This window comes from Haplochromis burtoni, unplaced genomic scaffold (assembly GCF_018398535.1).
Source record: "Haplochromis burtoni strain Fernald_Lab_line unplaced genomic scaffold, NCSU_Asbu1 Contig_45, whole genome shotgun sequence".
Classification (NCBI taxonomy): Eukaryota; Metazoa; Chordata; class Actinopteri; order Cichliformes; family Cichlidae; genus Haplochromis; species Haplochromis burtoni.
The window spans coordinates 48,097-70,989 of NW_024582406.1; the positions used below are offsets into that span (position 1 = coordinate 48,097).

Here is a 22,893-nt window from a genome sequence, read left to right on the forward strand (position 1 = left end):
TTTTACCAAGTGGATCATCATGGCCTTGCCATATTGGTCCATTTGATTGACCTTTATTATAATTAGGAATTTATTTTATTTTCAGTTGCTACAAACAGGACAGACATGACTGGGGGACAGGACAGGGAGAAAGAATGAAAGAAAGAGAGGGAGAGAAAGAAAACCAAAGGGGAGAAGAGACGGTGAGAAGGGGGGGAAGAAAGAAAAAAAAAAAAAAACAAACAAAACACCTGGGTCACCTGTATGGAGAAAAAAAACAGAAGAGAAAGCAAACAACAAAGAGCAACATAATAAAAAAAACCAGCACCATCACAATAAACTAGCTAGCAGTAGATATCAGTAGATACTAAATAATAAACGATATTGTGCAGCACGCAAGATAGACAGCGCACAATGTGCTTTGAGGCAGCAGCCAAGAAAGTGTAGTCCGCGTCTGTGAAACCCGTGTGTACACCTGTGTGCATACCTGTGTGGATCAGCATGCTTGCATTCCAAAGGTTTCTCCATGTAACGATCTGCTAGGGAGTGTGGGGAGCCAAGCCCCGTCCTCCAGGGTATGAAGCAGGTATGGAGGAGATCCAGGCCCCAGAGTACAAGGACCCGAGGAGGACCACCAAAGGGGGGGGAACCGTGCCACCCTCCTGGGAAGAGCTGAGTAGAGCCCCAAAGGAGAGGTCACCCCGCAGCTACGGAGCAGAGGCCAGAGGGGGTTGCAGTGGCGTGCCCGCGGGCTCTGCCGGCAGCCAGCTGTGCCAGAGAGGACCGAGCTTCAGGCCCAGAGGCCTGAGGGCATCCCACCCCCCGGAAGGAGCCCAGCCGGGCCACAGGCGCCCGGCCCCGCCGGTACATACATGAGCGCCCAGCCCCAGACGACAAGGACCACCAACACACCAACGTCTGAGGGCATCAGCCACCGGCAGGGAGTGTGGTGAGGGGAGATAGGCCTCCGTACTTTAGAGGGCCTGAGATGTACCCAGAGAGGTTGAGTCTAAGACCCAACCTGACATATAGACGAACAGGCACACGCGGACACAGACGTGCATTCCCACCCCATATGCACAACCAAATACTCGGCACTCACCCAACGTGTAGACAGACACAAATAGACACTGCACAGACAGTCGCACTCCCCAAACATACTCTATATCCACCAGGTACCCGCCCTCAGAGGGGCAAGCCGCACCTAGACCCAGGAGATGTAACCCTTCTCTCTGGGGTGGAGGCAAGCGGACCACCTCCTTATCTGCAGTAGCAGGGAGGCCCCGCATCCCAGACCCCAGTCTGACGGCCAGCACCTCCTCCCAGCCCCCCAGCCCTGACGGCTAACAGAACCGGGGTGAGTGAAGACCTCAAACCTCCCTACGCCCGCTCATATGTAGTGTTGCTGTGTGCTGTTCTAAAGTGCATTTAAAACTCAGGAGAGCATGGTACTAGCTTCCTCTCAGAGAGCAGCACGGCTCTTCCCGAAAACCCTTAGTGTCTAAATGCATTTAAAATTGAGGGTAGGGCACCAGCGCCAGAGGTGGGTTGGAGTACACCGACCATCCTCTGGATGCTGTAAAACGTGCCCACCCCCAAGGCCCTATATGTATGTGTTATGTGAGAGTGTGAGTAATGTGGATGTCTAGGTTGCAGAATAAAATTGAGGCACAGGCGGCCAGAAGGGGACAGAGGGGGAGTGCCTCCCCTGCACCCTGGTGACATACCTGCACCCCAAGCCCTGCGTGTGTGGGTGGGTGTGGTAGAGCGGGAATAGGGAGGCAGCTGAGGATGGGGAGGGAAGAAAGGGAGGGGCAAGCGGCCCCTCCCTGGGGCCAGCTCCCCCGCTGACCCCAGTAGGCACCCCCACACTCTGGAACCCACCAGGGCAAGGGGGCCCAGGCCCATCCGGACCGGGGCCCGCAGCAGCAGCACCGCCCAGCCCCACAGAGTCCGGGGCAGCCCACCCGACTCCACCCCAGAGAAAACTGCACCCACCCCATCATCCAATCATCTCCCAAACTACACAAGACAATAGACACCCAGGTTGAGTTCATTCTCCACCTCTCCTATATCTCTCCCCCCACCTGCAGAGTGAGCTCCTGTAGTGAGGAGACCACCTGCAAAGATATAACAACCTCCCCACCAGTTAGAGAGCCCCCTAGTTGGGCCGATGCACCAGAGGTCCCCTGCACTGGGGCTGAGCCCCCCTGCACCCACCCGCCCACTGCTCCGGCGACACAACAGCCAGGACCCAAGCCCCCAAGGCCCGGCCAGCACCCCAGACCGGGGGGCGGAGCACCCCCAGACCTCAAATGTCTTCTAGCATGGACACTAAACAACTATACATATCATATTTAGGTGTTAAACAATGTGACTTTATGTGAACACATTTTAAAACACAAACTGTGCGTTTTTTGATCATTTTAAGTGGATTGTTTTTGACTAGTCAGGGAGTACTGCATTTCTCTGCTATAGTGTACTCCTTTTAACTGCTTTTTGTATCCATTTTAAAAAATAAATGAATTCAATTTCACTCATGTCTAAAGTGATTTGTTTTCTCTTTAATTATTGAAATGCTTTTATTTTTATATATATATATATATATATATATATATATATATAAAACAGTGTGAAACAAATGTAGACAAAGGATCCTGGGTTTTAACCCTACTGGGGGATCTTTCTGTGTTGAGTTTGTTGACCGTAGGTGTAAATCTGAGCAGTAATGGTTACCTAGAGCTGGTCACATGTGCTATAGAACAGATGTGATTCAAGCTCCGGGCCTCATCCTGAATTCGATGAGTGTAAGAAAATAGATGGATGGGTTGATGGATAAATGTAGTGTGTCACAGTGTTAAACATTTCAATGTATAGCTCACAGGAATAAGAAAATTCAGTACAAGCTCCAAATAGTACCATATCTTGTACAATATCCTATTACAGTATTAATTAAGTCATTATTAAATACTTACATCTGAGCACATTTATTATTTTATCTAAACTAATTAAATGTCAAACATGGAAAAAGGGGGGAGGCGCTTGCTGTGTTGTGTTGTTGTTTTTTCAGCACATTTGTTTACTTATTTATGCATGACGTCATGTTCCAGAGTTATCATGTTCCAGAGTTAAAGCGCCCTCTGGTGGACAGTGTAGGCGCGAGCCCTGCTCCTCCTCCCCTCTCTGATCAACAACGAGCCTGGTGATATAATACGCTGCCTAAAAACCTCCACACAGAAGCAAAATGGCCGATAGTAAACTAACCGATCACAGACCGTCTGACAGTAATCAAGGGGTTATGCATGTTTTGTTTACAGCTTGAGAGCTACAGTCGCGCAAAAAAGGATACTCGCCTTTCTTCAGTTTTTCTACGATTAACATTTCGCCTTTCGGTGATGTCATTTCTTATTCAATTTAGCCTTGAAAGCCTCGAAGAACTAGCTCGCTAGGGTAGCTACCTTGCTAACCTGCTAGCGGTAGGTTTGCAAGAATTTTTGCACAGAAGCACTTTATGTCCTGCGTGATTCCCGAGGTGAGTACTAAAACACGGACGTTTGGCCTTCACACAACAGAAGTACCGAGTAGAAACGCGAAGTATTTATTCACTCACTCACACGGCGAGCATTCGAGGTTTCTCGGTTTTTGGAATAGGCTCGCTTGTTAGGCGTTGAAAAGCTGGGGAAACGTCACAGGTTCGTCGTGTGTTTTGGCCCTGTCGACCCCTTGCTACGGACTAGTTTTCGGTGTATTCGTTGACATGTTAGTCCTGGGTTTTGCGCCCGCCGTGACGTTACGAATTACAAGAATAAACCGTGTAAAAGGAGGGGGCAGCGTGTGGAAATAATGGGCCTGACGTGCCTCAGCAGTCAACTTCGCTCAGGTTACGATCGCGCGGAGCCACAGAGGCACCTTCCTCTGTGACAGCTCACTGCCGCGAGCCCGGGCTCTCGGGTCAAAGCGCGAGAGCTCACCTGCCTAGCTGCTTTAAAACCCGCTACCATTAGCCAGTTGCTCTCCCGGTGCCCCTTCGTGACTGCAGGTCTGTTCCCTACCGACCTGTTATATTTACATGAGGTGCAGGTTGTTTGCTCCCAGTACTGCGCAGATGTCCGGCTGTGCTTCTCATCATTACCTGTAATGTCAGCGAGCGACATTAAACAGTGAAGGGTCACGGCTGTAACTTGTCGGGTTAGCATTCAGTAGCGTCTTGTGTCGTGGGGCTAATTATCAACAGCTTGGCTAACAGAATTACTTGGCCTAGTCACATTTACAGCTCTGTAGAAGCTGGGATCCCTTTATGTTTCCCTCTGTGGCCGTTTTTGCTATTTTAATGTCATCTGTTTTGTTGTTAGATGCGAGCTGTGCGTTTGCATATGTCATTTGTTTACTTCTGGCATGGTGGGGAGGTCATAAACAAGTGTCTCCTTCATAACCGTGTCGCTATTTCTTTTTCTTTTGTACCCTTTGGGTCATTGCAGCCATTTTACTTCCTACTTTACTGCCTGAAAAAAAATCCCAGTTTTTTTTTCCCTTTTTTTCCCAGAAATGCTGTAGACTATAAAGTCATGTTTGTTTGGCTGCTGCTCTGTTTGTCCACTGGTTGAATTGCAGTTGCTTGCTGGTTAATGAATTATGCAGTGAGAAACAAGACTACCAAGGGCTGTTGTCAAGCTGTCTGCTTCTGGTTAACGTTACAGTTCTTACAACACTGACTGTGTAGGAGTACATTTGGCGGGGATCTCGTAATGGCATGTTATAAATTTCGAGCCAGAATTTATGTGTGTGAAACAATGGTATGCTCTCTTTTTAAGCAACAAGCCAAATTCATTGAGGCTTTAGTTAGATAAATAATTGAACATGTATATGTCTCTTTTCAGACAGGAGAATCAAGAAGGGGAACAGTAGTTCATGGAAGACAAGAAAAAGAAGAAAGAAGATAAAAAGAAAAGGGAAACCTCTCAGAAGGTAAGCTGTGCTCTGTCTAGTTTGCAGACAGTCTGTTTCTGTATCACTAACTGTTTGTGTTGAACAGGAGTTGATAAAATTTACAGTTTATTTGCCAGATTTTTGAGCCCTAATAACATCATTTGAAATTTTCAGAGCTGAAATTGCTTTAACATGCTGTAACTTGACAAGCTGCCTATCCCACACATTGGTATGACTCTTGAAAGTTTAGCTGAAATGCCCTGTTTAGATAAAAAAGATAAAAAAACACACACAAAGAAATAAACCCCCTCCCAAAAACCAAGCAAGCCAAACGATTGTTTTTCTTCCTTTGTGTCATAGACATTGAATTGGTAAATATTTGCTAGTGAAGCTATTATATCCCATTATATTTTTTGTTAATGCTGGTCATAGAAAAATGTTGAGTCGACCAGAAATGAGATTTTGGCTTTAGATTGTGATACTTGAAGCGGATATAAAATTGCAGTTTTCTTTATTGTGCACACATGGCCAGCTTCCTGTATTGTAGAGGACTAAAAAAGGCTGGAAAATAACACTCTAAAATAAAAATCAAAAGTTATTTATTTCAAGTGCCTTTACCTCATAAAAGTTTGAGAGTATTGTGGCAGAATCTCCCATATCTTCCATAAATAAACTTAAGGTACTGAACAAAAATCTGAGCTTCTCAGATGGGTATTTTATATGGAATGTCCACTGTGGACATAGGTAGTCACATGAATGCAAACCTTTTTTTGCATTAAAAAAAAATCTAATTATCTCCTGCTTTACATCTCAGTTTCTTTTCTTTCTTTCTTCTTTTTTAGGTGCCAGAACAAAAAATCAAAGGTATGTGTTTTTCATGTCACTCTTCCTTCCTCCATCACTGAGTATTCCACATGTCAGTTTAATGACTTTGTTTCTTCTTCTTAAATATGCTGTAATGAACTTCAGTATGAGGTAACGGCGTAGGGAATTTGTTGGATGTGGTTATGCACATGCATACATATATGTTAGACCCATAGTGAATGTTATTAAACTAATCATAAATTGAGTAACGCACCTACAGAGTGATGGTTTCTCTCATTTGTGTGTCTGCCAGTGCCAGAATCAGCCAAGCCCTCCTGTTCCCAGCCACCTGTCACCCCAGGCTCAGTGTCCCCCAGCCCTGGCCCTGTTGCCCCCTCATCCCCCAGTCCTGGTGCAGCTGGGGGTTCTGCCCAAGTTCCTCCTGGTGGTGGGAACAATGCAAAGCAGCGGACTGCTGTGGCCAACGGACAGCCCTCCACCTCACCCTCTGGAAGTCAGACCACCCAGCAGCAGCGATACATGTCTCGCGAGGTTCCACCAAGATTTCGCTGCCAGCAGGACCACAAAGTGCTACTGAAGAGGGGCCAGCCACCGCTGTCCTCCATGCTGCTGGGTGGAGGTGAGGGGGGCTCTGGAGGGGCTGAAGGAGGCAGCGGCTGGGGGGCCGCCCCACCTCTTCCCTCACAGGGAGCAGATAACCCCAATGCAAACACAGCTGGAGGCACAGGTGGGTTAATGTTTCAGAACATACGATCAAGTTTAATAGGTAGTCCAGTAACACAGTAGTAGTCTTGTCCTACATTAGAACAGAAACTTTGTTTTAAGGTGAATTTTTACAGATAACGCAAAGGAGAGAATCAATCAGTGGCCTTTACAATTAATTTATTCATTATAAAGTTGTTCATGACAGTAGTGATATACGTTCACTGTTCTTATTAGTTAGGTAGTGTTAGCAACATGTAGTAAACTCTGAAAGTTTTGAGTGTTGTTCATGATTTTTTTCTGTAGATTCCAACCTGGGTTCATCCTCCCCTTCACCCCCAAACTCCTCCTCATCCTCATTATGTGTCGCTGCTCCGTCGTCTTCTACTACTACTACTTCAACTTATGCAAATTCCACATGGGGGGCAGGCTCTGGCAGCCAGTCCTCTTCTCAGGGCTGCGGGAAGGTGTTTGTGGATGGGACTGACCTGGAGGACTGGCCTACCATTATAGGGGGGGCCAAAGTGAGTTCCGATGGGGCTGGAGGAGGGGTGCAGGACTGCCCCGGAAACAACAACAGTAGTGCCTCATGGAGTGAGATAAGCATCCAGCAGAAGGGAGGAGCAGGGAACATGGACAATCCTTCCCCCCCTCGTTCTTCTCCTCTATCCTCCACTTCCTCACTAAACGAATGTGTTCAGTCAAGTGGTGGTGGTGGCGGCAGTGGTGTATGGGTCTCTCCCACCTCATCTCAGGTGGATGCGGGGCTAGGATTAGCAGCATTTTACAATTCCAAAGTCTCCCATCTTCTTCCTAGCCCTCAGGAGAGCCCTGTAGGTGGCAGCAGCAGCAGTGTCCCTGGTGCCAATTTCAACCCTGACATGAACCCCTCCGCTTGGCCCGCCCTGGTGCAGAGTGGGACATCAACTTCGGCTGGGGACAGTGCTCCACTACACTCATCCGTTACTTCATCTTCCTCATGTTCCGCCAACACCACCCTCATCACCACTCACACTTTTTCATCTGTGAATCAAACTGATCTTTATCAGCAGCACACTGAAACAGCTGCAGGTGCCAGGAGTGGAGAACAGCAGCAGCAGCACTTAGGAAACCCAGGACAGGAGCTGGGTTCAGGCGGGGCGGCACGAGAAGCAGGACCAAATCAAGAAGGTGGCACTGAGGGGGATTGTGGGGCTGCTAGTGAAGGAGAAGGGAGCAGTAATCTTTCTGGCTCTACGTCTTCCTCCTCTGCCAGCTCTTCTTGGAGATCCATACCCCCAGTGTCCACTGACCTCAGTGCAGGGGCCTCACAGGCAGATGGGTGGGGTGGAGGAGGGACTGGAGCTCAGGGGCAGGAAGGGAATGTTTGGGGCTCTGGTACCCCAGGTAACAAGACGGGGTGGGGCAGGAGAAATGGTGGTGGTTCAACTACCCCAGTCGTATCTCAGGGACCGTGGGAAGGAAGCAGTTCAGATGCAGAGTGGGGTGAAACTGCAGGAAGTGCAAGTTCAAGTAATTTAGCAATAGCCAGTGGAAGAGGAGAAGAGGGGAGCAGCATCAGCAGTAGTGCAGGCAGCCTTGGTGTTGTTGGCAGCAGTTTGGAGGATTCTTCCTCACCAAAGTTTGCAACTATGACAAAAGCTTGGGACAATCAGAAAGGGATTGATACTGGGGACGGGGCAGTTATAGAATGGGCTGGAGGTGAAGGACCATCCTCAAGTGGAGGAGGATCCATAGCTGGAAGTGGTGGAGGAGGGAGTGGTAGCGAACAGAAACAAGAGCATTCCTCATCTGGGCACCACCACTCACATCAGACCTCCAATGCTGAAGTGGCCTTACTTAGCTTGCTCAATCGGCCTGACCTGGACCCCAAGGTTCTGTCAAACACGGGCTGGGGGCAGACCCAGATTCGACAGAATGTGGCCTGGGACCTGGACACCTCATCAGGAGTCGGAAACAGAAATGAAAGAAACACTTCATCTTCCTCTGCGTTTTCATCAGCAACCATGAACACTACCACTAGTCGCAGTCCTAGGTACCCATCTAACACTGGTTCAGTAACTAATGATACATCTGGTGGCAGCCATGCAACCAGCCTGAACTCTACAGTAAGGGATGGCTGGGATGGTGGCGCTACACAGTCCACCTGTGGTCCTCATATGCCAAGTAGCACTATAAGGAAGCTGGGATCACCAGAAGAAGAGCTAGAGGGCAGCCAGGGGAAGGCAGCTGGAGGCTGGGGTGATCTCCCACCTGAAAGCCAGGGCAAAACATGGGGGGCTGAAGAACAACAATGGGGGGATCAAAGAGGAGGTAACTGGAGAGACATAGGAGAACAGGGTAGTGGGTGGAAAGATGGTCCAGAAAATAAAGGAACAGGGGGGTGGAAAGGAGGTGGAAGAGGGGAGACAAGTGGTTGGGGGGGAGGAGACTGGAGACAGAGAGATTCTACACCTGGAGGTGGGTGGGGAGATGGGAGGAGTAGAGGTGGGAGCAACTCTGATGAGGGATCTTCCTGGGGTGCATCGGATGAAGGAGGGTCTCAGCGAGGAGGATGGGGAGATGGGGGTGGCGTCAAATCCCACCCGGACTGGGGGAGTACAAAGCCCCATACAGCAGCAGCACAGATACCAAACAGCCAAGCGACACCAATGAAAGCCCCAAATCAGCAGCAGCACCAATCACAGGGTCAGCAACCACCAGGAGGTCCCATACAAGGAGGGTGGAACAGCCGGCCAAATGTTGGAGGTGGAGGTCCACCTTCCAAGAATCAGAACCAAAGTTCAGGCTGGACCTCTGGCCCGATTCCCCAAATCTCCGGAGGTGGCAGTAGTGACACCCTAGAACCCAGCGGCTGGGAAGAGCCCTCCCCTCAGTCCATCAGCCGCAAAATGGAAATCGACGATGGCACATCAGCCTGGGGAGACCCAAACCGCTACAACACCAAGAACGTGAACTTGTGGGACAAGAACAGTGCAATTCCAGGCCAGAGCCACAGTCAGCAGGCCCCACCACCATCCATGCAGCAGCAACAACCACCTAGAAGACAACAGGGGATGCAGTCCAGCAGCACAACTCCTGGCAATGGCGCCATGGGTAAGAAAAAGCTTTTATTTCACAGTGTCAGCCTTGTTAACAACCTTATGGACATTTGCTATTAAAATAAACGATTAAGCTTCTTTTACGTAGTACTTTCTTCTAAACAACAATGTCTAATTTTATCAAGGTGCAGGCATGTGGGGAGGAGGTGTACAAACTGTGGATAATGGTACGGCAGCTTGGGGTCAGGCTTCAGATGCAACATCAGGTTGGGGTGATCCAGATGAACCTGGTAAAGCTTCTGGCTGGGGGAATCCTTCACCCAACCCTGGTAAACCCGGTAAGGATTTAAAAAAACAAAACAGCATTTTGTTTTTCATGTGTTGATGATGCCTCAGAACCACATATCAGACATTTAGCAACATTGCACTTCTTAGTATGACTGGGCTTCATGAATGTTAACTCCACAATCCCCAAATAGAGAAACAGCTGACTTTATCATAACCATCTGTTTTGTTTTCACTGCAGGTGCCAAGTCTATTGAAAACTGGATTGGAAAAGGAGACTCTATTTCAGCTTCCCGTCATCCAAGCTGGGATGAGGAAGAAGATGGTGGTGGCGGAGCCTGGAACAGCACAGGCTCACAGGGAAGCAGTTCTTCCTTCAACTCTGGAGGCTGGGGTCAGACACATGGGGGGAAAAGAGGAAACATGAAGGTGAGGAAGAAAGATTCAAGGACACACAAACGGCTATAAACTACCAATTGAAGTTCATTGTACTGCAACAAAACACTTTGATTTTTGTTTAGCACTTAAAGGGTAATGTTTGGATTTTTTTTTTCCTTAAAGGCCGGAGGAGGGGACAGTTGGATGAACCCAGTGTCACGCCAGTTTTCAAATATGGGCATTCTGGTAAGATACGAATAAGATAATTATTTAAGAAAAAACATTTTTTAGCTCTCCTCTCACAGTCTAAAGACATGCAATTAGTGGAGTTCAGTTAATTGGTAATTCTAAATTGCCCATAGGTGTGAATGTGAGTGTGAATGGTTGTCTGTGTGTTAGTCCTGTGACAGACTGGTGACCTGTCCAGGGTGTAACTCGCCTCTTGCCCTAAGACAGCTGGGACAGGCTCCACCCACCCCGACTCTGAATTAGATAAGGGAAGAGAGTGGATGGATTTCTAGCTTTCATGTATTTAGTGCCATTGCTGCTGTATGATTTGATATGATTTTGTTTCCCCCTCTATCACTAATGTTGTTATAATGGTTACATTATCAGTGAGGGTGCTATCACTGTACTACTAAAGAGTGAGGTCACTTTTCTTTTCTTTTTTCTACCTCTCTCTAGGATGATCCAGGTGTCGACAAAAAAATGGAAGGAGACAAGAGAGGAATAACTGACTATAATGGAGAAATGCGGAGGGGAGGAAGAGGTGGAGGTGGTTACCGCATGCCTAGTTCCAAAGATATGGGCCCTGTTGACATGGGGCCCTATGGTGAAAAGGTGTGTTGGGAGTGTTAAGTCGTCTTTAATTATTATAAGAACCTTGCGTTTTTCAAAGGTAGCTGTCAGTTTGAATAATTTGAACTTTAGTACTCACAGTATCGACTGAGTGTTATAAAATATTACCACAAATAAAGTAAGGGTTTTAATGACCAATTAAGGAAGCTGGAAGGTTTTTAGATGTAAAGTGGCACTTCTACACTTTGGCAAGCTTTATCAATGCTATGTAGATTTAATCAATTATGGCAGGTAGAACCATGGAGCTGAAATTGAAGAGAAATGCTCCTTTCCTTTTAAAGACAGGATGATATAACTGTGGATGCTTCGTTTTCTCTTGCTGCGCTCAGGGAATGCACAGAATATTACCAAGGGCCTCCACTGGCCACACTTTGAGAGCCCTGGCTTTAGTTGCAAATTGTTTCTATTCTGTTCCAGATGGGTGGCCACGGAGTGTTTGTCAGTGGTGGTGGAGGGATGTCTCAGCCTCGAGGGATGCACCAGCCTGGCATGCATTCGATGAACCCCTCCCAGGGGTTACGTGCACAAGTGCCTCATCCGTTCCTGTCTGCTCAGGTTTGTTTCCTACTGTGATGTTATTAATTATGATGAAGCTGTTTGTACAAGGTTTTGTTTTTTGGTTTTTTTGGTATATTGGATATCTTATACAAATGCAGAGCAATGGGTCATCAAGGTCAGCTAACCTCACACATCTGGTGGTCTCACAAGTTTTTTGAGAAGAGTTTATACATAATTATTAAATCTATATAATAACATAGTCCATTAAACTTTGTGCCAATTTTATGAAGGTAACGGAAACCTGTACGTGACACTAAGTAAAGAAAACAATTGATTTTCACTATACATGACATAAACAAATTATAGCATTACAGTTGGTTAGTTAATATTAAATTATATATAATATAGTTATATTATTTTTAACAACTAATTAAACTTTAGCTTAGTTATTTTACTGACTACTCCCACCTCTTATTAAAGTAATTATAATGGCGTCGCCAACTAATATTTAGTCATATTCTGCAATCACAGACTATAAAAATTTCAGTTTTATCGAACTAGAAGCTGCCTGCCTACTGCGTGCAGAGTCACTGCAGTATGCACTAGCACATGTGATACAGGCACATAATCTGCCTCATGTAAATGTGACACCAATTTGAAATGTTTTTAAACTGAATATCAGTTTTTGACAGGGCTTTCATACATTTCTTGCGTTTGGTTTCGATACTCCAGCTTATCCTGCACTGCTGGAAACCTGACAGGGCTTATTGATAGTGTCCCTGTTTCTCATAACGTGCTTTGCCCGGAGTGTCTTTCAGCACCCATATACTTGTGAATTCTTGTGGCTTGCAGGTGCCGGGTCCTATGCTGAAGCAGATGCCCTCTCCTGGTGGAAGTGTGGGTGGTGTAGTTGGAGGAGTAGGAGGTGTCGGTGGTGTTGGAAGTGTCGGAGGGGTTGGCGGAGGCGTGTTCCCTCCCCAGATTTCCCCACAGCAGCTAGCAATGCTCAGCAACATTTACCCCCCAATGCAGCAGTTCCATCTGGTAAGTGCCTGAATGATACGTCATCGATTGATTGATTGCAATAAAACATTGTCAGTAGTTTTTCTTATTAGTTTATAGTGGAAAACATTGATGTCGAAGCAGAAGATGTAGACTAAATAATGTCACTTTGTAATGGATTAAAATGTTTGTGAAAACAGCTGTGTTTTGTTTTGTTTTTTGTCCGCCAACACACAGGCTTGTCAGTTCCTGCTACAACAACAACAACAGCAGCAGCAGCAACAGCAGCAGCAGCAGTTTCTGCAGAACCAGAGGAAGTTCCCTCAGCCTCAGCCTCTCAGGCAGCAGCCAGACCCACAGCAGGTGAGCGTGCATGCCAATAAAATGCCATCGGAGCAGTAACAACACTATAAATAGTACTCTGTGAAATGTGGTCAGAAATACTCAGAAGTTCTGTTAGGCTAATTAGCTGAGGTGTAGTTCAGAACCATCACTTTATTTTTAACCTTTGGTGACAGATGTGACACTAGTGTTTGCTTCAGTCACGTCAGACTAGAATATGTGAAACTATGTAATATAAATATAGATTATTGGTGACCATTCAACTGTACTTTTTTTTAAATTTCATCTTGTCAGCTGGCGAGGATTATGGCTATTCTGCAGCAACAGAGACAGCATCAGCAGGGTGGAGTTGGAGGAGCAGCACCAGGAGGGAGTTCCAAACTGTCCCCCTCTCACCTGGGAGGAGGCCTATCCAAACAGGCCATGGTAGACCCTGTTCCACATCCTGGAATTGGGGGAACCTTATCAGACCTTCACACCAAAACACCAGGGATGTACTCTGGTGAGTGCTTGTGGTTAGGTGTAAATTCAGCGCTCCCCGGATTTGCATAATATTCAGTTTTATTTTATTTTTTTATAGCACCAAATATCACAACAGTCACCTAAAGGCGCTTTAGACCCTACAATAATAGACAGAAAATCCCAACAATTGCCTTGGAAAGGCAAATCCATCTGCTGTGACCAGTAGTGGGTGAGGAGAGGGAGACGGGATAAAAGGCACACTGTGGAAGAGAGCCAGAGATTAATAATAACAATGGTTAAATGCAGAGTGGTGTGTAAATATTGAGTGAAGAAGAAATGCTGAAAGCTCAAGGCTCTGACTACCAAAATATTATGTGCGCATTAAAGCTGACACTTTTTTTTTTTTCTTCATCTTGCCAGGGCTTACTCCTGGAAGTAACCTGTCAGGACTGGAGCTCGGTCCCATGATGGGAGGGATGAAGGATCTAGGAGGACAGCAGTCCCGCTTTAAATGGATGATGGAGGGACACTCTCCAGCTCCCTCTCCCCCCGACTCAACCATTCACAAGAACGGTAGGTAAACAGATGGTCTGTTCCTATCAGCAACTGGTCTGGTAATCATCTTTGTTCACAGTGTATCTGAATGAGCCGCTGTGAACCAAAATGTTGCGAAACATATTCATGTCAGTCTGTCTGACCTCCTTTCTCTGTCATGTCCCATTTTTAAAGGCCCTTTACCCAGTGCTGTAAAGGTTAGAGGAGGGTCTCCTTACTCCCAGTATGAAATGCTGGGAAGTGATGGTTTGGGGATTCCCCCTCAGGGCTCTGCAGACAGCTGGCACCGGACCCCTGGTAGTAAAATGGGGAACAAATCTGCCACATCAAGCTGGCCTCCAGGTGAGTGGTTTTTTTTTTGTTTGTTCGTTTTGTCTGCTACTTACCAAAACAGCTGTTTTTTCATCTTAATAACTAAAGTAATTAATTTGCTTCTAATGCCGGGGCCATCCAGTATGTGTAGTACTTAGGTTGAAGACTTGGAGCCAGCATAGTTAACAAACCCTGCAGGCACACAGTTATTAAGTTGGACTGTTTTGCACGGCATATTTGTTAATCAGGGTTTTGTTTTTTGTTTTTTTTTTCCTCCGTAATGACAGAATTCCAGCCCGGTGTGCCCTGGAAGGGCATACAGAACAGTGGAGACCCAGAGTCTGATCCCTATATGACCCCTGGTAGTGTTCTTGGCTCCCCAGGATCCCCAAGCCTCAACGACTCTGACCACCAGTTACTGCGAGACAACATAGGTATTTGAAGTTTTGACGAGCATAGGTGTTGGTTTTGACTCTGGTATTATGATTTGTATTACAAGAACTCTGCTTCTGTCCCAAATAAAGCCCAGAATAGATTACAGGGACTCACTGTGCTAATGGTTAGTCATTTTGAGAATGAACATGAATCTGAAATTCTGCCGTCTAATCTGCTATATCACTAAAGGTGCAGTTGTTAATAGACTGCATTACAATCTAAGTTCCCCTTTGAAGGCTGCAGCTCATCCCTACGAGGATTAAGGCTAAGTACTAAATCTTTTCACCACTTACTGTTATAGCTGTCAGCTGGTGATTATTTTATATGGCAGGCATTTCTTTTGTGTTAGTTCTTACTACAGAGCTGTTAGTTTGGCTCTCTTTCACAGATTTCTACCAAATAAAAACAAAAAATCCCAGAAAACAGGGACTCGGATCTGAAAATGACATTTTTACTTTGTCTGTTTCTCTTGTAGCCTACAGTTGTCTGCTATGCCAAGCTCAGGACCGGATAAAGCAATTTTAAGCATATTGCTGCTTTTTCTTAATCAGTAGAAGTTATAGTGGCTGCATCCCCTAAGGTTCCTAGTTCTGCATTTGTCATATACAACAAAAAAAGCTGCACTAGTGCTTTAAACAGTGTCTCACCCTGTATAGTATAAAATAGGAAAAACTACTAATAGTAGAAGAGATGAGGGGAAAAAAATGGAGAAAATAAGCAAATAAAAATTCTCTCACACAAAGGTGGTAATTTGAGGTGGTAGACTATGCTTTAAATATAAAATGAAAGACAATGATTTGGCACTGACAAAGTCACAGCATTCAGGGTGGTGATGGCCTTTGTGTATAAACTTTTCAGAAGTGTAGTGGTGTTTAGATAATATTGTAATGTTTTGTAGGGCCAAATCCTTCTCTCAACACCTCGCTGCCTTCACCTGGTGCCTGGCCCTACAGTGCCTCAGACAGCCCCCTCAGCAATGCACACAGCACAGGTGGGTTTTTGATTGGTGGATATTGTTAAACTGTATTTACATTTTGACTTATTAGCTTCATTATATTGTTTCTGTCATGTGTTAGCACTGTATTTTACAAGTTAAGAGTTCGTTTTTTTTTTTTTAAATGCCTCTTTCTTCCACTCACCTTTTCCTTCTTAGGAAAGTACTCTGATTACAAGCCCAGCTGGCCTCCAGAGCCCATTGGACAGAACAAGTTGTGGAAGACCAGTCGCAACAGCTCCCAGCTGCCACGCCCCCCTCCTGGCCTAACCAATCAGAAGCAAGCCTCACCCTCGCCATGGGGTACTGGTGGCCCTCGGTTAGCCCGGAGCTGGGGAGGGGGTGGGATTAATCAAGAGTCAAGATTTGGGCAAGGTACTTCTACAGGGACCTTACTTCATAGTTTACAGCTTAACTGTTTATGATGTAGAGGATGAAGTCAGTGTAAGATTTCTTTATTTACACTGACATTTGTCATTTTATCCCTAATTTATAGGCTCAGCTTGGAGTGATGGTGCAGCCTCCAGAGGCAGCTGTTGGTTGCTGTTGAGCAACCTGACCCCTCAGGTAAGGAGGAGGAGAAGCAAACACTGAGAAACGACTAAACAAGGCAGTTATTGCCATCTTCAGAAACTGAACTTGTGCGAAAGGGTGATGTAAAATCGTAACAGGACCGTGTTGTATGAGCAGTGTGTCTCACACTTCATGCATTTGTTTAATGATCGCCACGTCATTCATATAATTATGTGAAAAAATAATGATCGACAATTTAATAGCTTGAAGGAATTTGGATGAGCTTTTCTTGTGAAACATAAGAGAAGGAATTTAAAGGGGAGGAGGGGGGCATTTGTGATGGCATTAATGACCCCCCCCCCCAGATCAAGCTACAGCTGGAAAACCTTAAAAATCAGTGAAGCAGTCACATGGAAAATTTATTATGATGATTCAGTAATAATCAAACTCTAATATAAAAAATTTGTGTAATTTATATATTTGTGGTTTTTATTACATATTCCAAAAGGAGAGTAACTGTGCCATTACTTTGTTCGCCCCTTATTCTTCTTCTGGCTTTGCAATAAAGGCATTAACAGGCAGAGAGGTGCTGCTGCTGCTGCTGCTGCTGGTGGTCAGACCAGGACGAGCTTTCCCTGCCATCAGTAGCAGAACTATATCATCCAGTTTAATAAAATGAATGTGATCTTTGCACAACCTTTAAAGGTGCACAGTGAAGCAGACAACAAAGAAGAGAAACGAGTGCAACAGTAAGTGGCACAACAAAGGGTCCTGTTAATTTGAGACTTGTTTTGAGAGTTGATGAAGGAATAGGTTGTTTAAAAAAAACGAAGTGTATAGACTTGTTTGGTAAGAAAAGAAACCTGGAAGCTATACAGTACTATACCCAAAGCCAGTGTAGCTACTTTTAGCTCTTCCCTTATTTAAAAGCAGGTGTCTGTTTGATTTGGCAGGTTTTTTTTGGGGGGGGGGTTTTTTTAAAACACTGAATAACACTATTGACAATGATCCCAGTGGGATTTGTCTCCTGGGATCAAACCAGGGATCTTTGTCTCATTAGGCAGGTATCTAAACCATAGCTGTTTACATATGCAACATGAAAATGTGCACAATTGACTTTGTGTAGTATAAAATAGTCATGAGGAATAATGTACGCTATGATAAAATTATAGATGCGATTCAAATTATTTAAAGTGTTTTTGGTTTTTACCTCGAATGGTTCATTGAAGGCCTCAGTTTTAAAAATCGATTTTCTTAAGTACTTCATGTGTTCACGGGTTAAACCTCTTTGACACAACAGAATTGATCATGGCCATAAATACTTAGACCATATTAACAGCTACATGTACAGATCGGTCAGGGTTTAGGCACTTTAAACTGCTTTTCTCATTCATTTGCATTCTCCTTCACTCTGTCCTATGCAAATTACACGGACCCATGAATGACCCAGCCGTAATTTGATTGCCAAGTTGGATGAGCCATTTAATCAATTAGAGCTTGTATAAATGACACTTCCACGACTTCCTCTGTGAAAATCATAGAAATTAAAGTGTTTTCCAGAGTAAGACTAAGTTTGTTCTTGTTAGAATCTCCCGTGCAGGCTTGCACAACTTGAAGATCTTACTGTAAATGTAACTTTATTACATGTCATAAAGCCACACCTTACCACTCACATTATTTATTAGTGCACAGTTTTTCATGTACATAATCATTGTTGTGTGGCCTCCTTACCTGACCTTTCTCTGGCCCGATAAGTGATCACTCAAGATGGTGGATAATTGCCCTATGAACGTTACATCACACACCCACGCGTTCTGCTGAGGACATTGGTCGATGTAATATAACTCCTCGCTCCTTACTTTTACCTCTACCATTGCAACAAAGTGACTATCAGTAATCTTTTCTAATCAAAGTCTTGCGTTATGTTTGGGTTCCTCAGAAATCAAGAGTCTCTTCACAGTAACGGATTTTCCACCAAAATTTGTCCTTCTAAATATGACAAACACCCTCCAGAGTCTAATCCTATACGGTATCTATACAATTATTCCCTCTTCCCTGTAGATTGATGGCTCCACGCTGAGGACTATCTGTATGCAGCATGGCCCCCTGCTGACCTTCCACCTTGGCCTGACCCAGGGCACCGCTCTGATTCGTTACAGCACCCGGCAGGAAGCAGCCAAGGCCCAGGGTGCACTGCACATGTAAGTTTACCTATACCCTCACTGCTCCGCGTGAAGCAAACGGTAATTCTGCACATACTGACCTGAAGAACCTTGTCTTATAACTTTCTTAAACAGGTGTGTCCTGGGCAACACCACGATCCTGGCGGAGTTTGTGAGCGAAGAAGAAGTTGCTCGCTATGTTGCACATTCCCAGGCCGGAGGGGCAGAGGGAGCCAGCTCAGGAGGGGCAGCGACCGGTGGGGCACAGGGTTCATCCGGAACAGGCACAACTGTGGTGGCCAGCAGTGGAGGAAGTTCTCCGGGGAGCGAGCGGGCAGCTGTGGGGGCAACTTCAGGTGGAAACGGAAATGGCAGTGGAGGAGAGAGTGGAGCAGCAGTTCTAGCTGGAGTTAGGTCCTCTGGCTCTGGCTGGCAGAGTCTTGATGGTACAGGTAGTTCTTCAGAGAGCTCCTCAGCCCAAGGACCCGGGCTGGGGATATTTTCCCAGTGGAGCACCAACGGGGCTGGGGAGGGAGGAGGCGTCGGGGGAGTAGAGTCTGGGAGGTCTGGGCTTTGGGGAGGCATGACTGCAGGATACCCCAGCAGCAGCCTGTGGGGGGCACCGCAGATGGAGGAAAGGCACCAAATGGACAGCCCTGCTGGATTGTTGCCTGGCGACCTGCTGGGGGGAGGAACCGATTCCATCTGAGGATTCCCCCCCCCCCCTGCTTCCATTTGTACGTGTAGGTTTGGACACACTGATACAGCATACACTGGGATTCATATGTACTTACTATGGCACACGCACACACATATATACACACACACACACACACACACACACACATATATACACACACACACACACACACACACACACACACACACACACACACACACACACGCATTACATGGTATGCATATAAATGTACTACACATATACACACGTGTGCATACGTATACGTAGTATGCAAATTTATGTGCACACACAAAGCAGAAATGTGAGACATGCTTACACACATTCTCGTGGCCAGACTTAAGCTATTATATAAAACAAATGCAGGGACTGTTAGATGTGTATACAGCCTTTTTTCCACAGATGAAGATTTCAACTGCTTAGACTTGAATCCTGAAAAAAAAAAAAAAAGAATGAAAAGTCAGTTGGTCTGAAAGACTTGACTGGATTGCAATGTGCTTAGTAAATAGGTGACTTTTCAGCAGATTTACATACACATGCACACACCAAATACAGAGAAGCCTTCAGACAGATAGGCACTGTAAACAGCATTACCTTCATCGTAAAAGAGAACTTAAAACTACTACATGATGTGAGGTTTAAAGTGCAGTTTGTATTCACATCCCCTTAAAGATGGAGATCGAATCCAAACACATGCAAACAGCTCTGATTGACAGCAGAACTGTATCTTACTGTGTATGTTAAGTTTGTTTTCTGTTTTGTTTTTGTTTGTATGGTTTTAATTTTTAAACAGTGAAAATACTGAAAAATGTCATTGTTCTGTTTTCAAAATGCTGACCTCCTACTGTTGTATCTCACGCACTCTTTTTCTCTGTTATTCTCTCTTGAACATGGTTGTTACTGTTGCAGTGATAAATGTTAAATTGCAGGCAGTTTGAGGCTATGATGCATTTCTCCATGTGTTGATACTGTGTGCACGCGTAGTGTCGTACACACTGAGCGTGAGTGAGACTGAGACCAAGTAAGTGGATTAAACCACCGCAGTTGTCATGCGTGAGTGCGCGTGTGCGTGAATGTGAGGATGATGTGTGTGCATGTTAATGCCTGTCATAATGTGGGCAAGGCTGCTTACTTATACAGAAGGTCTATACAAAAATGTTTTTGAGTGCATTCAGTATACTGCTGACTGTGTGTTAAGAAATATTCGCACTAATGCTTTTCTCTCTCATTTGAAGTTGTTTTTTCTTTTTTTTTAAAAGCAGACTTGTCTTTTTTTATTGTCCGACCTGCAATAATAAAAAAAAGAACATTTTGATGACACAAAGAGCTGAAGGCATACGCGTCGAGAAAAAAAAATGGACATGCCAAAATCTTATCAAACTGTGTAGAGCGGGAGGGAGGGGTGGGATGGGTTGTTTACAGATGCAGAGTAAGCGTTACCGTACGTTTTTAATGTTCTGTTGTTGTGTATTCGTTTTAAATTAAGACAGGCTTTAACACTCCTGTTCAGTGTTTTCGTTTTGAGATTTTACAAATAAAAAAAAAATAAAAATTTATTTAAACAAAATGAGAACAAGATTAATAAAGATGAAAGTATTGGCTTCTAAACTTGTTCTTCTTCTTTGTTATGTCATTTGTGTGTGTGAATTCAGGTGTCTGTCTGCTGTAATCCACACTTGGCTCAGCAGGTGATCATGACTAAAGAAAAAAGGTGTATGGACTGGACCACATGTCAGTCACCCTCTCATCACTATTGACAAACCAATCCTATTTAACACTTGCGTCAGTCTCTGGTAAGCCAGTGCTTACTGAATGAAATTATTTACCCACACTGATAACCTTTATGGGTTCATCCTGTGTTAAACCTGTATGAGATTGTCCATGTAACCTTTATTATACACCTTAAATTTTATGGCTTGATATAATTTTCAAGTGCCCTTGCATATAGTCCCGATCAAAATTTAAGACTACTTGGAAAAATGGCCAAAACAAATCATGTTTTGCATGGTTGGATCTTAACAAGGTTCCAAGTAGAGCTTCAACATGCAACAAGAAGAATTGGGAGTGAGACAAAACATTGTTTTGAGCATGCAATTTATTGAAAACAACACTGAAACTGAAATGGACTGATTACAGCTGATCAAAAGTTTAAGACCACATGCCTTTAAAGAGACAAATCTGTGCAAACATGTGGCTTCATTGTAATTTTCTGTCAGATAGTCACACTGTCATGACAATCTGACAGAAAAGGCAAAATATTTCCCTTTTTAAACGTGGTTGGGTTGTTGAACCTCATAAACGGGGTCTCTCGCAGCACACCATCGCTGCTGAGGTGGGACGCAGTAAGACAGTCATTGGAATTTCTTAAATGATCTTGAGGGTTATGGAACAAAAAACTCAAGTGGAAGACCCCCAAAAATTTCACCAGCACTGAGCTGGAGAATCCAATTGGCTGTCCGTGAAGACATAGGCCGATCTTCTACCCAAATTAAGGCCGTTACTGGTGCCGACTGCAGCCCCTTAACCATCGGATGGCATCTGACACTGAAGGGCTTCAAAAACAAAAAACGTCTTCAATGGCCTTGTCTCCTTGAACGCCACAGAACTTACTGTTTGGACTTTTCAAGAGAGCACCAAACATGGGACATTGAAAGGTGGAAGAAAGCTTTATTCTCTGATGAGAAAAAATGTAACCTTGATGGCCCTGATTGTTTCCAACGTTACTGGCATGACAAGTAGATCCCACTACTCAAAACGGCCTACTACGTCAAACAGCCACTGGCTATGTCCAGATGTTGCAGAGAGCATTCCTCATGACTAAGGGCCCTCGTCTGTGTGGTAATGACTGGGTTTTTCAACAGGACAATGCTACAGTATACAATGCCTGCAGGACGAGGGACTTCTTCCAGGAGAATAACATCACTCTTTTGGACCATCCTGCGTGATCGCCTGATCTAAATCCAATTGAGAACCTTTTCAGATCAATTGCAAGGGAAGTTTACAAAAGTGTACAACAGTTCCAGACCATCTTCCTGTGGCCATCTTCACCACTTGCAGAAATGTTCCCACTCACTTCATGGAAATGCTTGCATCAAGCATGCTGCAACAAATTTTTGAAGTGATCAACAATAACAGTGGAGCTACTCATTACTGAGCTCATGTAGGGAACTTGATTTCTGTTTTGGAAGGGTTTACAGGTTTTTTTGGTGGTGTGGTCCTAAAGATCAGCTGTAAAGCAGCCTGTTTCCATTTAAGGGTTGTTTTCAATAAATTGCATGCTCAAAATTTTTTTTTGTCTCTTCTCCAATTCTTCTTGTTGCATGTTGAAGCTCTACTTGGAACCTTGTTAAGATCCCACCATGCAAAATTAGATTTTTTTTTGCCATTTTTCAAGTGGTCTTAAACTTTTGATTAGGACTGTATGTAGGATGAGCTCACTCTCTCTCTCTTTCCCAACTGGTCCTAGCTGACCCCTCCCTGAGCCTGGTTCTGCTGGAGCCTGGAGGTTTCTTCCTGTTAAAATTGTCACCAAGCGCTTGCGCTAAAGTCTGACTGTTGAGTTTTCTCTGTATTATTTTAGGTTCTTTACCTTACAATACAAGGTTCCTTGAGGCAACTGGTGATTTGGTGCTATATAAATAAAACTGAATTGAAAATGATTGGATTCAAGAAACGCCCTTTGGCATCAGATTTTAACACATGGAAGGTAGGAACAAGAATAATGGCAAAGTGAAAAACTGTGCAGGGACATAGTTTATCCAGGGATTTAAAAAAAAAAAAAAAAACTCTTGCATACTTAGTAGTAGTACTACATAATTATCTCATTATTAATGCAGGAGTATGCACACACTTGACTATTTACACTAAAAACGAATGACAGTAATAATGGTATTGGATAGTTATTCGTGAATGGTAAATTTGCAGATA

At 44.8% G+C, this 22,893-nt stretch overlaps 1 protein-coding gene across 2 annotated transcripts; it reads left to right on the top strand.

Moving 5' to 3' along the window:
• The first annotated feature begins 3,187 nt into the window (after nt 1–3,187).
• On the top strand, nt 3,188–20,574 carry LOC102302593 (trinucleotide repeat-containing gene 6B protein). Of its 2 annotated transcripts, none has more exons than XM_042220216.1 (21): nt 3,188–3,511; nt 4,857–4,944; nt 5,748–5,769; nt 6,023–6,457; nt 6,739–9,528; nt 9,659–9,811; nt 10,000–10,187; nt 10,320–10,382; nt 10,821–10,976; nt 11,412–11,549; nt 12,345–12,536; nt 12,732–12,857; nt 13,131–13,338; nt 13,719–13,871; nt 14,028–14,195; nt 14,453–14,599; nt 15,499–15,591; nt 15,754–15,969; nt 16,091–16,161; nt 18,169–18,308; nt 18,405–20,574. In XM_042220216.1, the coding sequence occupies exons 2-21, from the start codon at nt 4,888–4,890 to the stop codon at nt 18,976–18,978; spliced, it is 6,090 nt and encodes a 2,029-aa protein (XP_042076150.1). In that variant the 5' UTR covers nt 3,188–3,511; nt 4,857–4,887; the 3' UTR covers nt 18,979–20,574. The 2 variants fall into 2 exon arrangements, with proteins under 2 accessions (XP_042076150.1, XP_005940772.1); XM_005940710.3 differs by lacking the exon at nt 3,188–3,511 and adding an exon at nt 3,518–4,772.
• The last annotated feature ends 2,319 nt before the right edge of the window (nt 20,575–22,893 follow it).